Source organism: Enhydra lutris, unplaced genomic scaffold (assembly GCF_002288905.1).
Source record: "Enhydra lutris kenyoni isolate GAN:26980312 unplaced genomic scaffold, ASM228890v2 scaffoldscaffold22, whole genome shotgun sequence".
In the NCBI taxonomy this organism is placed as follows: domain Eukaryota; kingdom Metazoa; phylum Chordata; class Mammalia; order Carnivora; family Mustelidae; genus Enhydra; species Enhydra lutris.
The window spans coordinates 33408111-33423652 of NW_019154106.1; the positions used below are offsets into that span (position 1 = coordinate 33408111).

At 42.4% G+C, this 15542-nt stretch overlaps 1 protein-coding gene across 1 annotated transcript; it reads left to right on the forward strand.

Moving 5' to 3' along the window:
• The first annotated feature begins 1418 nt into the window (after window positions 1–1418).
• On the forward strand, window positions 1419–13965 carry LOC111150176 (brain derived neurotrophic factor). Its single transcript, XM_022507574.1, is given in 5 exon segments — window positions 1419–1436; window positions 1438–1554; window positions 1557–1584; window positions 1587–1630; window positions 12851–13965. Coding segments are annotated over 5 exon segments (972 nt in total). The 3' UTR covers window positions 13616–13965.
• The last annotated feature ends 1577 nt before the right edge of the window (window positions 13966–15542 follow it).

The following is a 15542-nucleotide window of genomic DNA, read 5'->3' on the forward strand; positions in this document are numbered from 1 at the left end:
CCCTCAGCTCTGTTCTTGAGTAACAGGACCATGGCACAAGTCACAAGTGGGGTGGCCTAGGGAATGAGGGGATTAGGTTGGGGTACTAAATAGAAAGACTTTACGTCATAAGTTTTTGTTGTTGTTTTCCTTAAGGCACATTGGCACTTGGGTCTTGATTGAGATCATTCTTACTCAAGTAGATTTGACACAGGATTATTTGACAGTTGTGGTTAATGATCTAAAAAACATGGGGTTCTGTTCGAGGCCCAGTCAGATCTTCTCAGGGGAAAATGTTCTGACATTTCAAGCAAAATTACCTTTGTGCATTGTTCTGACACTATGCCCGGTCAAGTGTGCATGTACGGTTGATACCTTGAGGGAATGCTTCAGTATGGGGAAGACATAGTAAGTAAAGCAGAAACATTAGAGTGGTAGTCAATGTTTGTGAAATTAGTGTGTAAATAAACTGCTTACCAGGAATGATCATAGAGGGCTTTGCTTAAATAAATAAGAAATTGATACATAGGGTTTCTGGGCTGTCTCTGCCAAGTAGACCTCCCTCAAAATGTAAGACCACATTCACATCTGACCCCATGTGGAAAGATGCATGCAAGCCATCTCTGGTGCAAATTCCCTACCATATGCTGGGTGTATGGGTTTTTTTGGGGGGGGGCAATGTGATTTTAGGCAATTTATTGAACCTCTCTGAGCCTCAGTTTTCTTAGCTGTAAGCTGCGGATAACTCGGTTACCTACTGTGCTACTCAGAAATGTTAGCTATTATTTTTAATCATTTTTAATACGAAGAGAAGATTGATATTACTTATTTATCCAGTTGCACAGCTTCTCCCCAAATCCACCCCCCCCGACACATACCATTACCTCCAGTACTATGTTTACTTAAAAATACTGTGTAGATAGAAACATCCCGCATCCCACTGCTTGGATTAAATATGTTGGTGTTTCCGTTTGCATGTATTCTGTAGGAATCAATGTTTAGTGAAAAGGGATGGAGACACACAGATGTTCCCACAGTCCTGATGCTCATGAGACAGAATCAAATGTTTCCATATAGGTACATCTATTGGCTTAAACGCCGTGGATATTTCCTGACCGGCCATATGGATCTTTTGTCGTCTGAGATGTTAATATTTTCCTTGTATTTTATAATAGCTCTGGAACACGGCCAGTTTCTGGAACAGGGTCCACATGGCTCATTATGCGCAGGGCCCAGAAACTGGCTTGCTTATGCTTCTCACATGAACAGGGACACATACAAGAGTTGGGGGCTGTGGTAGGGCCGTGGGCAGGGGCACATACTCCCTTATTCTTGCCTCTGCATTAAGCTACAAATAATGAGCACTTTCCTGTGCTTTACAATAAGTCATTAAAAGAAATTATAGAGTCAAATGCAAAAATAACCCGAAGGACAACTGGATGTGTGGAACCACCAGTTTTCCCCCACGTGCGCAGGAGGTTAATCCTCGTTAACACTCGGAACATTGAGTTTCTATAGAAAGGGCTGCGTGTCCGCACACGTCTTGGCATCTGCCCACACGCTTCTCTGTACGGTGTGACTGTGCATCCCAGAAGAAGGGCTGCGGCATGTGGAATTTAACAAACCGATTCCTGAAAATGGTCTCATCAAGGTGAGCAACGGAGAGCTAATGGCATTCTCTTGCTAATTTTATCTTTCCCTTGGGATTTCCATAGTGGTTTTAAAAGGATCGCTATTCTTTTGTTCTAGGGGCACTGTCTCTGTCCAGTTTCTTCTCCCACCTATTTTTTACCTCTTGCTTTGTAAAACTTAATGTTCTCTGTTGTAGTTCAGAGGATGGGATCTAAACTAGACAGAGGTCTCTTCATCAGTTGAGAATCATCTGTCCCCTTTCTCATTTTACCCCTTCTGAAGTAATGACATTGAAGGCTTCCAGTTTGGACCTAAGATGGCTCTAATTATGAACAGATAGTCTGTGATGGAATTCACTCAGATAACTAATTAACCGCAGGAATACATGTGCTGTGGAAAATTTCAGGAGCACCATCTGTGGAAAAACTGGGAAGGGCATGCCGTTAACCACAGCTCCGGGGTCCATTAAGAGTGTGTTTGTGTGGGGACCGTGTCTCGTGGGCGGTGACTCACAGCTGTCGAAGTTCCCATAGCATCTCACCTCAGGAACTCCAGGGTGTCTGCGACACCTTACAAGCAACCTGTTGATTTGAAGTTTCCAATTCTGAGGAAAGACTGAAATACAGTCTCTTTTGTTTATTTTTGGTTTTTGTTTTTAATTGTCATGGTTCTGGCTTGTTCTCTATATCCACATTATGGCAAACTTCTTGAGGGGGGATTCCTTTTATCCTCTGGCTTGAGAGAGTTACTGCATGTTCTCTCCCCTTAGGGACAAAGGGCACAGTTACGTCACCCTTGCACTTTTTTAAAGTACAGAGCGTGCTTATTCCTGGATCCCGGAACTTGGAAGACCGTGCTCTGCTGCGCTTTCACAGCATCCCCTGATAGTAGGTGTGCTGTGTTCGTAATTTGGAGGAGGCAACCCTTTAGCTGTGTTCACATCTGTACCGTGTAGGGCTCAAAGTGGAACCCAGTAATACTTAGAATTCTGCCTGGGAAAAGAGGGTGCTGTGTCATCTCAGCCCCACCCATTTGCAGGTGATCTAACAGCAACACCATCAGGGTTCCCAGTGTGAGTCATTTGTGTACGTACTGGTGACTTGGTGACTCGGTGTTTGGGAACTAGCTGTCTCTGCAATCCTTCGCAAAAACCTAAACAGTGAAGCAGTCTCCAGTTCTGTTGATGAAACTACCCCATCAACTCCCTGAGGATGTCCCTGTAACTCAAGAAGTTTTGGACTTTTCTTTAGAAAACTCTTTTTTTTTTTTTTTTTTTTTTTTTTAAAAAAAACCATGTTTCCTCCTTCAGTCTTGAAGCAAATGATCCCAGTTGTTGGAACCCAACTGAGAAATTGGGTTGCCTGCTGGGTACCTTACTGAGATGAAGACGAATTTGGGTTGGATAGGGGATTTGGATACTTGATACACGGATATGTTTTAGGGTTTTGTTGTTGCTGCCATTGCTGTTGTTTCATGGGTTTTATTTAGGCATTAGATCTGTTAGCTTTAGGTCAGACTTAGAAATAAATCTTCATTGAGTGAGTGAGTCAGTTTTCCCTGCCTCTGTCTTGGTTTCACCATCAGAGACATCTGGCTGAAAGAAATACTAATGTGTGTGGAAATCTATCACCTGCCAATGCCGTTGGTGTCATTTCCAGTCTGATTCTGATCGAGGGAGAAATGTTAGGCCTTCTAAGTATTCAGGGAGGCCAATTTTGCCTGCACGTGGCTCGTGGCATTGAGATTAAAAATTAGTGATTGAGTGGAAGTCCAGATTTAGGTCAGTAGTACAATATAAATTCTCAGTGAATCACATTTATGGGTACCCTGTACTTTATTGTATAAACACAATAGTGGGAAAGCCAGGTGACATATAAAGGGAACCCAGATTTATTTATTACCATTACAAAAGCAAAATTATTTTCCTACATAATAAATGTCCTAATAAAACAAGTGGAACCAATGAAGAGATGGCAGGTAAGCCCATGACATGCTCAGAATGCACCACAAATACTTAAGTCGACAGCCCTTTCATTTCCTGAGCCTAAGTAGCTTCCTTCTTCTTTATCATTTACAGTCCAATGTTTCTCAACTTTAATAAGTGTATAAATCACCTTGAAGTACATGAATCTTGTCAAAGTACAGATTCTGCTTTAGTGGACAGGGTGGATGGAATAGAGGAAGGGAAGCTGAGCTTCTTTTTTTTTTTTTTTTAAGATTTTATTTATTTATTTGAGGGAGAGAGAGAGAGAGGAAAGCACAAGAGGACAAGTGAGAGGGAGAAGCAGAATCCCCATTGAGTAAGAAGCCCGAGACAGGACTCAGTCCCAAGACCCCGGGATCAAGGCCTGAGCTGAAGGCAGATGCTTAACCGACTAAGCCACCCAGGCACCTTGAGGGTCTTCATGTCTTGTAAGCTCCTAGGTGATGGTAATGCTGCTGGTCCATGGATATCACTTTGAGAGGCAAGGTTTCATTTAATTTTTTCAGGTCCTTGGAAAGTAGGTTATTGAAACTTAATGGAACCTGATAGATCATATCACAATTAACATTACTGTCTGCCATGTTATGGGAATTTAATAATGCATTGTTTTTTGCAATTTAATAGAACATTGTTCAGAGAATGACAAATACCATATGATTTCATGTGGAATTTAAGAAACAAACAAGCCAAGGGGGGAAAAGAAAGAGAGAGAGAGACAAATCAAGAAACAGACTCTTAACCACAGAGAACAAACTGATGGTTACTAGAGGGGAGAGTCATGGGGGGATGGGTTAAACAGGTGATGGGGATTAAGGAGTGCACTTATCATGATGAGCATGGGGTCATGTATGGAATTGTTGAATCAGTGTGTTGCACACTTGAAACTAACATAGCACAGTGTGTTAATTAACTGTACTTAAAGAGACTTAAAAAGTTGAGAACAATAGTAATAGAACAGTATTAAATCTGAACTTCATTATAACCAAATCTCACCTGAAATTCTAAAGAAAACAGAATCCTAATTAAAGAGTTTAAGCTTTTTAATTGGATGTTAACTGCCATTTTGTTCCGTAATCTAAAAAACAGCAGTTTAAGGGATGCCTGGATGGTCAGTTGGTTAAGTGTCCATCTCTGGTCATGATCTCAGGGTGGTGAGAGCCAGCCTGGTGTTGGGCTCCACACTCAGCACAAGTCTGACAGGGATTCTCTCCCTTTTCCCTTCCCCTGTGCATGTGAGCACTCACATACTCTCTCTCTCTCTCTCAAATAAGTATACAAAATCTTCTTTAAAAATAGTTTAGGGGCACCTGGGTGGCTGAGTTGATTAAGCAACTGCCTTTGGCTCAGGTCATGATCCTGGAGTCCTGGGATGGAGTCCCGTATCGGGCTCCCTGCTCAGCGGGCAGTTGGCTTCTCCCTCTGACACTCCCCACTCTCATGCTCTCTCTTTCTCATTCTCTGTCTCTCAAATAAATAAAATCTTTAAGAAAAAGGTTTAAAAAATAGTTTAAAACTGTATTTTAAAAAGCAAAATTTTTAGGTTGTCTGTTCACTTGATGGGCAATTGACTTGTGCATGCTTGACTTTACCACAGAGGTGTGCGCTCTTTGGGCAGTATTGCTCTGTGAAGAGGAGGTGAGCATGGATAGGACCGCCAGCTATGGGTGGCTCTGGCTTCCAGGGATTCTTCCTTGATTACCACAGACCAGTAGGTTTCTTGGGGCAGTTGTGTTAAAGGTACTTAAAGACTTTTGGATGGTGGCAGCTGTGCCTGGGATTGGGATGCCTGGTAGGGTGTTCTCTGCCCAGACCTGGTCCTTGGGCCAGGCATGTTGTACAAGGTACTGTACAAATTGTAATTCAGAGGAGAAGACCCCTCCCCATCCTAATGGGGAATATGGTCTAGTGTTACTCCTTGGTAAGCTGGGTGTCTGACCAGTAGAAAAATTTTTGCTTTTTTCAAGGACGGAGTATGGGATAGAAGATGTTATTAAAAGACCAGAGCTGTTGTGCTTTCTATCAAAGATGTATGTAAATTTATCAAATTAATAATTCAGTGCAATATACTTTTTTATGCGGTAATTACATGTATGTATTATTCTGGGTCTTAAGAACCAGCAATTTCTCTGTCATTCTTAGGCTAAGTAATGTCTCTAAGTGTCACAATACCATGCACCCACTAGGGAATCAGAGAGTACCCTGGTATGAGGGACTGTGCTGTGTAGAATGCATAGTTGGATACCCATGAACATAAAATATATTATGATTGAAAACTACTTTTTTTTTTTTAAGATTTTATTTATTTATTTGACAGACAGAGATCACAAGTAGGCAGAGAGGCAGGCAAAGAGAGAGAGGAAGGGAAGCAGGCTCCCTGCTGAGCAGAGGGCCCGATGCGGGACTCGATCCCAGGACCCTGAGATCATGACCTGAGCCGAAGGCAGCGGCTTAACCCACTGAGCCACCCAGGCGCCCGAAAACTACATTTTTAAAGGCACTTCCTTCAAAGCTTTGGAACATCTGTCTCATCAGATTTCATTTACTAAAATATTTATTAGTTTCAGTTGATTGGTCATTCAGGGAAGTAAGTAAATATCTGTCATGATCATTAGGCCCACACCACCATTTTACTTATGGATTCCACCTGCCAATTGTTTTCCCTCAGGAATGTGAAGCTATTTGTTTGTTTGTTGTTGTTTTTGTTTTTTAACGGCTAAGCAGTATACACCTAGTGGAAAAATAATGCAGAGAAATGGAAAAAAAAAAACTGGTTTCTGTAGTTGAAGGCCTAGTTTTCCTTTGGAATCTCAGGTTCTGACCTTGTTCTACCAGGGGAACCACAGCGAATGGATGAGTTGATTAAAAACTCTGGTCCCCTTTCCGCCTGTACAAAAGGGGGGTAATTATAGTTACCTGCACCTCTAGGGTCCTATGAGTCTTAATTAGTTAATATTTGCAAAGTGTTCGGAGATCTTTGAATTAAAAGTGCTGAGCAGTGGAATCCAAGTTCAGTGTAATTATAATTGGAATGAGAATTTCGATTGTTGCCTTCCCCCATCCTCCCTCCATGATGTTCTTTTAGCCAACCCGGACATGACCTGTGGTTAACACTCATCTCTGCACACTTTTCTCTAACCTCTTCTCCTTTGCAACTCACTTCAGCCTAAAAATAAATAAATAGAAATAAATTAAGTTAAAAGATATACCCAAGCCCTTAACTCTAATCTTACTTAAGTAACTACTCAGAATTTATCTGTTTGTTTGTTTAGCAAGTGTGTGCGCGCACACACACACACACAGCTGGGGAAAGGAAGGCCTGAGGTAGAGGGAGAGAGAGAAAGAGCAAGGATCTTAAGCAGGTTCCATGCCTTCTGTGGAGCCAGTCTCACGACCCTGAGATCATGACCTGAGCCGAAATCAGGAGTCCGCTACTTAACCAACTAAGCCACCCAGGCACCCCTCACTATTTATTTCTAAAGTTCAACAGCCACTAAGAAGAAAATCAATGAATTAACTGGTCTTTCCCACTCAATCATTCTTTCAGGCCCTCCTGTACCTGGTGATAAACTGGGCTTCTGGAAGCGTTTTCCTGCTTAGAAACTCTTCACTGGCTCTTCCATGTCTGCAAAGCAGGGTCCAGAGTCATTAGCATCCTCCTGAGAGCCTTTCCGAATCTGACACTCATTCACTGTTACTTCTCACTATTCCCTTAAAGAGTTCTCTCTAGAAACGTGCTCTATGACTCCAACCAAGCCTCCACCCATCCAGTGGTGTCTTTTCTGGACACATCTAAACCCTCCCTATCCTCCCCTTCCTCTTCACAGAGCATTCTTCACTCTCTAACTGGAAGTAACCTCTGTCTCTTTATAGAATTTTTTCTTTACTTTTCCTGGGTCTTTTCTAACTTTTTGTTTTCATTACTTAAATATGTCCTACTTCCCTCCTAGACCATAAGATTTGAAGGTAGATTCTTTGTGCAATGAATGAACAAACAAAGGCTAATATATGCATAGAGTGAAACTGGATACAAATTAAAGATTATTTACATTGATTTGCAAGATTGCATTAAGGTGGTCTCTTCATAGGCTCGCATCATGTATGTTAGGAATTAAATATTGATAATTTCTTCAACGTTACCATTATCCTTGTTACTTATAGGACTGTCTAAGATGAGGAGCTGTATCTTTAAACTTTTGATTACATGCTCATAGACAAAACGCTAAGGGATTAGCAACAAGGAACACTTTGTGTGTTTTCTTCTGTTTGCCTGAATTACCCCTATTACTGTTTGCTTTCCCTTCTTAGCTTGGCCATGGAAATGTTGTTCTAGGGTGCCTAAGTTTTTGCAGAGCTTCCCTTTAGAGGAAGGCCATGTTGTCTGAAATTCCATCCACTGGAATGGCATTAAAGTTGAAGGGTCTTCCGGGTCATCATTATCCAGTACTACAAAGCAGCGTCTCAGTGGTGCTGCCTTCAGAAAGTCGGGCTCCAGGATACACACACCTGCTGAGAGCTCTGGCCACATTTTAGAAGCTCCTTCTCTGACCACCTTCTGTAGCAGAGCCTCTCTTCTCCCTGCAGTTAAATATTGTAAACCCAGCAGCATGTCCTGATGGTTAAAAACCTGGACGAAGAGCTAACCTGTAAACTTCTCTGAACCATAATCGTCTCATCTGTTTAATGTGGATAATAATACCTGCCTTATCTCCTTATAACAGTCAAATTAGATCATACTTGTGAGTGTTCTACAGTCTTTAAGAGAAATGTTAAGTTATTACTATAGCATGCTGTCATGGGTATTCATCTGGTTGAATGTTTAAGACTTGTGAGTCATGCTTAAAACTAACTTTCCTTCTATTTTGTAGATTTTCTTTTTAGCCTGGTGTACTATATTTAATTTTTTGAGAATGAGGCTAAAAAAGAAATCCTCTCTAGCATTTTATAGATGTGGTTGAGTTGATTGTTGTAAGCCTTGGAGCAGAATTAGACAGCCCCAGTGAATTTATTACGTATAAAGAGATATATAGACTGTCTACTTAGCAGGATCACACCGCCTCTCATCTTTGGCGTAACAAAGTCTCATCTGAAGGGCCTAAAACGTTTGGAATTGCCATGGAAGCTTTTACTTAAGTTTAGGATTTCCTGAGACAGTGTATAAAATCACTCACTGAAGAGGTTAACAGCGAAAAAGGCAGTTACAAGTCCTAAAAGTTCAAGTTTTGCTATGATTATTGTCACTGGCTGCTTTTTCAAAGTCTTTTATTAGAAACAGAGCTACACAAATGATAGGGGCTGTTCATATGATGTCATGTTATTTGCTTTTTAGAAATCATCCAAGTAAAGCTTTGCACTCTGAGAGAAGCTGAAGAGATTCCTCATGGCTGATCATTGACATCTATAAGATCTCTTCGAGCTTATAATTTGGGTTTAGCATGGCCTATACTTGACCAAATAATTCTGTGGGTTCACTGGTGCTTTTCAAATGGGAAGGCTTCCCCTGAAAATTAGGTCAAAACTGTCTTCTCATGGTTTAATCAACTCATCAGTAAGTTTTTACTGAGAACTATTATATTACTCTGTGTTAAGCATTAATTGGGTCAGACATGATTCATTCCCTCAGAGAGCTTATCATCTAACTGAAGACTGCCCGTGGTTGGCAAACACCATCAACAATTAACAAGCGAGTAGGGAATGAAGTACTAAATGAGATGTAACACGCAAATTTTAGAAGAGAAGGAGGACAGTGTGTGCTAGAGTAATTAGAGAAGGTGGCATGTATGATTTGATGTTTGAACTGGGCCATGAAGGATGAACAAGACTTAGTCAGAGAGAAAAGAGTTTGCCAGGAATGGAACAAGTCACTTCCAGGCAATAATGTTTCTGGGGCTTCAGGGACTCTGGCCTGATCAGGGTAGAGGTAAGGTAAGACCATATTTTGAGGGGTGTGAATACCAGATAAAAGAGGTTAGATGGGACCTAGTGGAACAAAAATGCCATTGCAAGTTTTTGTAAGAGAATGATGAGCTAAGAGTGGTTAGTCAGGCAGTGGTCATCGTGGCTGAATGGAGCAGAAAGGATGTGAAGTACATCAGGGAGACATTGTAGTCCCCAGATGAGATGGTGACAGCTGAGCCAAGATGGTGGCAGCGGCATGGAAGGGAAAAGGGATGGACAAGAAAAATGTCTTAGAGGAAAAATGAGCAGGAATTTTTGCTGATTGTACTTGAAGACCATACCTAAAATGTACGGTCAAACTTGATTCCAAGACTCCTCACCTTTGGCCTGGATGGTCCAAAGCATTTAGAAATCACTGTCAGAAACAGAAAAGTCAGGGAGTAACATTGTCCCCTCAAAAAGTACTGAGTTGGGTGTTGGATGCATTACTGGGCCTTGTGAGTGAATAGGCAGTGAGCATCCCAGAAGTGTCCCTCGGGGCAGGGCTGGAGATGGGGGCTGGACTTCAGCGCTAGAAAGTTCATTACTGACTCTGTACAGATGTTCAGCTTTGAGAGATACCCCCAGTGTGGGCTTCAGGATGTAAGCCAAGTTATATTGACTCAGGTAGCTTTTGTTCCTCTGAAATACTTACTTATGGAACTACTAAGAAGAATATACAAAGGACTCACTACATTTGTAACCAAAAAGTTACTAAGAAAAAGATGAGACCAGTGAAAGGCACGGTAAACGTCTTTAAGCCAAGTGCCGAAAAAGGTGTCCTTAAGAGACTCATCACTGTGGTCGAGGTAAAAAAGCAATGGCTCGCCTCTGTAGCTGAAGATGCCTGAGGACCTTGGCCCATTTTAAGCAGTTTGTGTGGGCACTTAGTAAATATTTACAAGATTTACTCTCTGATTAATTCCAAAATGAGCATTTTCTGATTCATATTTTTAACGTCTTCGAAATGGCTTGTGTCCTACAGTTGGTGTCCTTCTGTTGTTCTGGGTGGCCAGGTAGGAAGGAGTCCTAGCACAGCCTTCATCGTCTTAATCCAACTTACTTTGCTTGTTTTTTTTTTGTTACATTTGCAGAAAAATTATATATGATAAAATGTGTCCTAATAAGTCTAAAAGAACTCTTCGGTAAGTATACAGTAACAGTTTGGGGTGATAAAGAAAGCACTTTTGGCTGCATTTTTAATTTCTTAATGGTACACAAAATGGTGTATTTTGTAATGCCAGTATCTTAGATTTAGTGAAATAATAGTATTGAAAGATGACTGATCACAGCAGATCTGTACCGGAGCGATATAGATGGCTGGGGTAGAATATTCTAGATTTGCATTCTTTCCTCAGCCTCCATCTGAGGTGCCCCTTGGTGGTTTTAATTTGAACAGGGAACATTAGGAAAAAGGGTTTTCCTTCAGTGGTGTAAATACCACCTGCCAGGAGTAGAAAGCTCCCCGGAGGATGCATTTCTTTGATGGTGAAGAATCCGGGACATTCACAAAAAGTTCAGGTGTAAGCGGAATGGGTATTTGTGGTTCATTCAAACCAGGTGCTCTTCCTACCCACAGACCCTTGTGTACTCCAGACAGCCCTGAGCATGCTTGCTCTTTGTGCAAAGTGAGAGTGAATCCACAAGGAAATTTGTGGGTGTTTGGGGACAGTAATAGATCTCTTCTAAAAGCGGAGAACAGAAGCATTGTTTCTCCGTACCAGCATTTGCAGCCATTTCTGCAGTGTGACCTATTGACTGGAGGAGGTAGGTTGTTGCCTTCCCGCACGGTGACACTTCATGGACAGGAAGTCCATGGGTAGCACAGCGTAACGACTAGGGCATGTGTGTGTCTCTTTGTAAGTCCTTGCTCCGGGACTGAGAACTAGGAGTAGTTAGAGTGTCGGACCTGGGGGATGCTTCTCTGTCTTACTAAAGGACCCAGAGCTTCAGGTAAGTGACATTGAAGTCCTTCACCATCTGATGGTAACCTTGGGTCGGTCCGTAGGTATGTTTTCATGTTGTTTGTTCACCCATTCTAATTGGCTTCCCAGAGCCTGCCTGTGGACATGCAGCCGAATTCACACTGGAAAACCCTCTGGCAAACAGGAAAAGGTTAATTTTGTGGTGTGCTGTTAAGGGACTTCCCAGAAAACTTCAAAAGCACAGAAAGAAGCACAAGCTGCTTATTCCAAAATGTGCAAAATGCCACTCAGCTTTTTAAAGGTGTGATAAACTCGGAGCCCTCTCATACACATAGACACCAGACCACATTTCCAGCGGAAGGAGAAGCTGAGCTTTCTGAGATGGGGCTGTACGTGAGCCAGGAAAGCCAAGGGCTGAGGGGCTCAGAGAGTTGCTGGAGAGAACTGTGGATCTGCATCTGGGAGGCATTTGAAATTGACTTCAGTGCCTTTTTAATGCAGACTTTTCCAGTTCTCTCTTAAGCAGACACATTGTTTTCATATCAGCCCCAGGCATAGACACACCATTAAAAGCAACGGGTAGAAAATGATTTGTGTTTGGAAATACGCAAAACATTTTCAGTTGTGATCACCCAGGTGTAGTAGGGAAACTCTGGAGCTGATGTTGGGAGCCCCAAGCTCTAATATAAACTTTCTTCAGGACAAGAAGCAAGTCCTTTGGTTTCCTTATCTGTAAAGCAGGATGGCTTGATGGAATTATCTTTCTACTTTGTTCTGATAGATTATCTCGGGGGGGGGGGGGGGAGTCAATATAAAGGCTCTTTACTGCTCCCTGACTTCTTTTTTATGGTGTTCCTCAAGCCTAGATATCACAAGGCTAGGAAGGCCCCCACAGACCCCTCAGGCCACGACCATTCCTGTCACATGTTCCCTCAATAGGACCATGTTGCCAACTCGGGGGAAAAAAAAATGACTATTACACTTGCAGTTGTTGCTTAGTAACATTTCTGATTTTGTGTTTCTTGTGACAGCCTGAGCAGAGATCATTAAAAATTAAACTTACAAAGCTGCTAAAGTGGGAGGAAGGAGGAGACCTTGAAGGCACCATTTTTTTTCACTTGCTTAGAAGCCATCTAACCTCGGGTTTCAATGCCTCGTCTTGGGGCAAACACAGCACGGTCTCAGGTTTATATTAAACCACATAGAGCACACTCCTGACATTAACTTGTGTCCGATTGCAGCTGGAGTTTATCACCAGTACATAAAACCCTTGACCCTGGCCTGGAATTACAATCCCCTGCTTCGCACTGCATAGTACAGTCGCATTGCACCCCCCCTGCCCCGTGGAAGAAAGCCCTAACGAGCTCTGTGTCCTCTCTCTGCTTTCTCCCTGCAGTTCCACCAGGTGAGAAGAGTGATGACCATCCTTTTCCTTACTATGGTTATTTCATACTTCGGTTGCATGAAGGCTGCCCCTATGAAGGAAGCAAACGTCCGAGGACAAGGCAGCTTGGCCTACCCAGGTGTGCGGACCCATGGGACTCTGGAGAGCATGAATGGGCCCAAGGCAGGCTCGAGAGGCCTGACTTCCTTGGCTGACACTTTTGAACACGTGATAGAAGAGCTGTTGGACGAGGACCAGAAAGTGCGGCCCAATGAAGAGAACAATAAGGACGCGGACTTGTATACTTCCAGGGTAATGCTTAGTAGTCAAGTGCCTTTGGAGCCTCCTCTCCTGTTTCTGCTCGAGGAATACAAAAATTACCTGGATGCTGCAAACATGTCTATGAGGGTCCGGCGCCACTCTGACCCCGCCCGCCGTGGGGAGCTGAGCGTGTGCGACAGCATTAGCGAGTGGGTGACAGCGGCGGATAAAAAGACTGCAGTGGACATGTCGGGCGGGACGGTCACGGTCCTTGAAAAAGTCCCCGTATCAAAAGGCCAGCTGAAGCAGTACTTCTATGAGACTAAATGCAATCCCATGGGTTACACAAAGGAGGGCTGCAGGGGCATAGACAAAAGGCATTGGAACTCCCAGTGCCGAACTACCCAGTCGTACGTGCGGGCCCTTACCATGGATAGCAAAAAGAGAATTGGCTGGCGATTCATAAGGATAGACACTTCCTGTGTATGTACATTGACCATTAAAAGGGGAAGATAGTTGATTTATGTTGTATAGATTATATTGAGACAAAAATTATCTATTTGTATATATACATAACAGGGTAAATTATTCAGTTAAGAAAAATAATTTTATGAACTGCATGTATAAATGAAGTTTATACAGTACAGTGGTTCTACAGTCTATTTATTGGACCTATCCATGACCAGAAGGGAAACAGTCATTTTGCGCACAACTTTAAAAAGTCTGCATTACATTCCTCGATAATGTTGTGGTTTGTTGCCGTTGCCAAGAATTGAAAACGTAAAAAGTTAAAAAAAAAAATAACAATAAATTGCATGCTGCTTTAATTGTGAATTGATAATAAACTGTCCTCTTTCAGAAAACAGACAAAAAAAAAAAACACAACAAAAATTTGAACCAAAACATTCCGTTTACATTTTAGACAGTAAGTATCTTCGTTCTTGTTAGTACTATTATCTGTTTTACTGCTTTTAACTTCTGATAGCGTTGGAATTAAAACAATGTCAAGGTGCTGTTGTCATCGCTTTACTGGCTTAGGGAATGGGGGATGGGAGGGCTATATTTTTGTTTGTTTTGTGTTTTTTTTTTGTTTGTTTTGTTGTTTTGTTTTGTTTTTTAGTTCCCATAGGGAGTAGGGATGGGGAAAGAATTCTTTATTCTGGTTGATAAGGGATTTATTTGTATGTTGTAAAGATGTTTGCAATATCAATCAGATGACTGGAAAATGAATAAAAATTAAGGCAACTGAACAAAGTGCTCACTCCACTTCCCACGGTGCACCTCCTAGGCTCCCACTCGCCCTTTGGGCCTTGGTCAGGGGAGGCTCCTTTTATCGGAAAGACGGACATTTTCATAGAGCACATTCTTTCCCTCCCTCCCCCTTTGGTCCCCTCTTTGTTTTGTTTTCTCTTAAAAGAAGAAAAATCAGTTGCGCGCTCTGAAATATATTACCACTGCTATGAACGAGTGAACCAGTTTTGTCCTTGTGGCACTCATATAAGCATGGAGAACAGTGATTTCTTTCTTTTCTTTTCTTTTTCCTTTCTTTTCTTTTTTTTAAAGAGAAAAAAACAACAAAATACAAAAGCGAAGATTCTTTTTTACGAGGAGTAAACATTCAGTCAATCATTGTAAGGCTTCACAAAATCATGGTAAGGCTTAAAAATTGTCTTGCAAGCAAAAGGTGGAGTTCTGTAAGGACCCAGAAATGCCTAGATCAGGGTAGGAGTCCACACTGCCAGTGAAATGAGACTGAACAGCCCTATGGAGGCTGTGTGGAGCTGACATGTCATTTCTGGGTGGTGCAGGAGGAATTTCTGAGTGGCCATCCTGAGGTCTAGGTGAGGGTGGGGAATGGTACTTGAGACATTCCAGAAGGGAGGCCTCTGAAGGACCTTTCAGTGGTGGCTCTGGAATAACTATGTCAAGTTGCTTGGACCTCACGCTTTAAGTGCCTACATTATCTAACTGTGCTAAGAGGTTCTCGCTGGAGGACCCCACTCAGGCTGATTTATGCTCTCCACCCCTGGGTAATTTGTCCTAAAGCTGGATAAGCCTGGAGCAGGTTCAGAACCAAATGTGGCATTGTGATCTTGAGACTAATGCAAAAGCAAGAGAAGATCCTGTGACCTGAACACTTACTTAAGCTTTGAAATTAGACTTGAGGAAACCAGGGTTTTGTCTTCTGAGAACTTTTGGTAAGGGGGAAGGGACAGGAAAAAGCCCCAAAACTCAGGTTGGATGACCAAGGCTACTGACAGAAAACCTTGTCCAGAGACAAGACTTCAAGAAGGTGTCTGCACATCTAGGACACCACAGGCTTGGAAAGGTGCCTTGCTCGATGGAAGAGGCCAGGACAGAGCTGACAAAGTGTTGCTCCCCAGTGAAGACCTCAGCAACCTCCTGCCCATTCTGTCTGTTCATGGAGAGGGGGTCCCTGCCT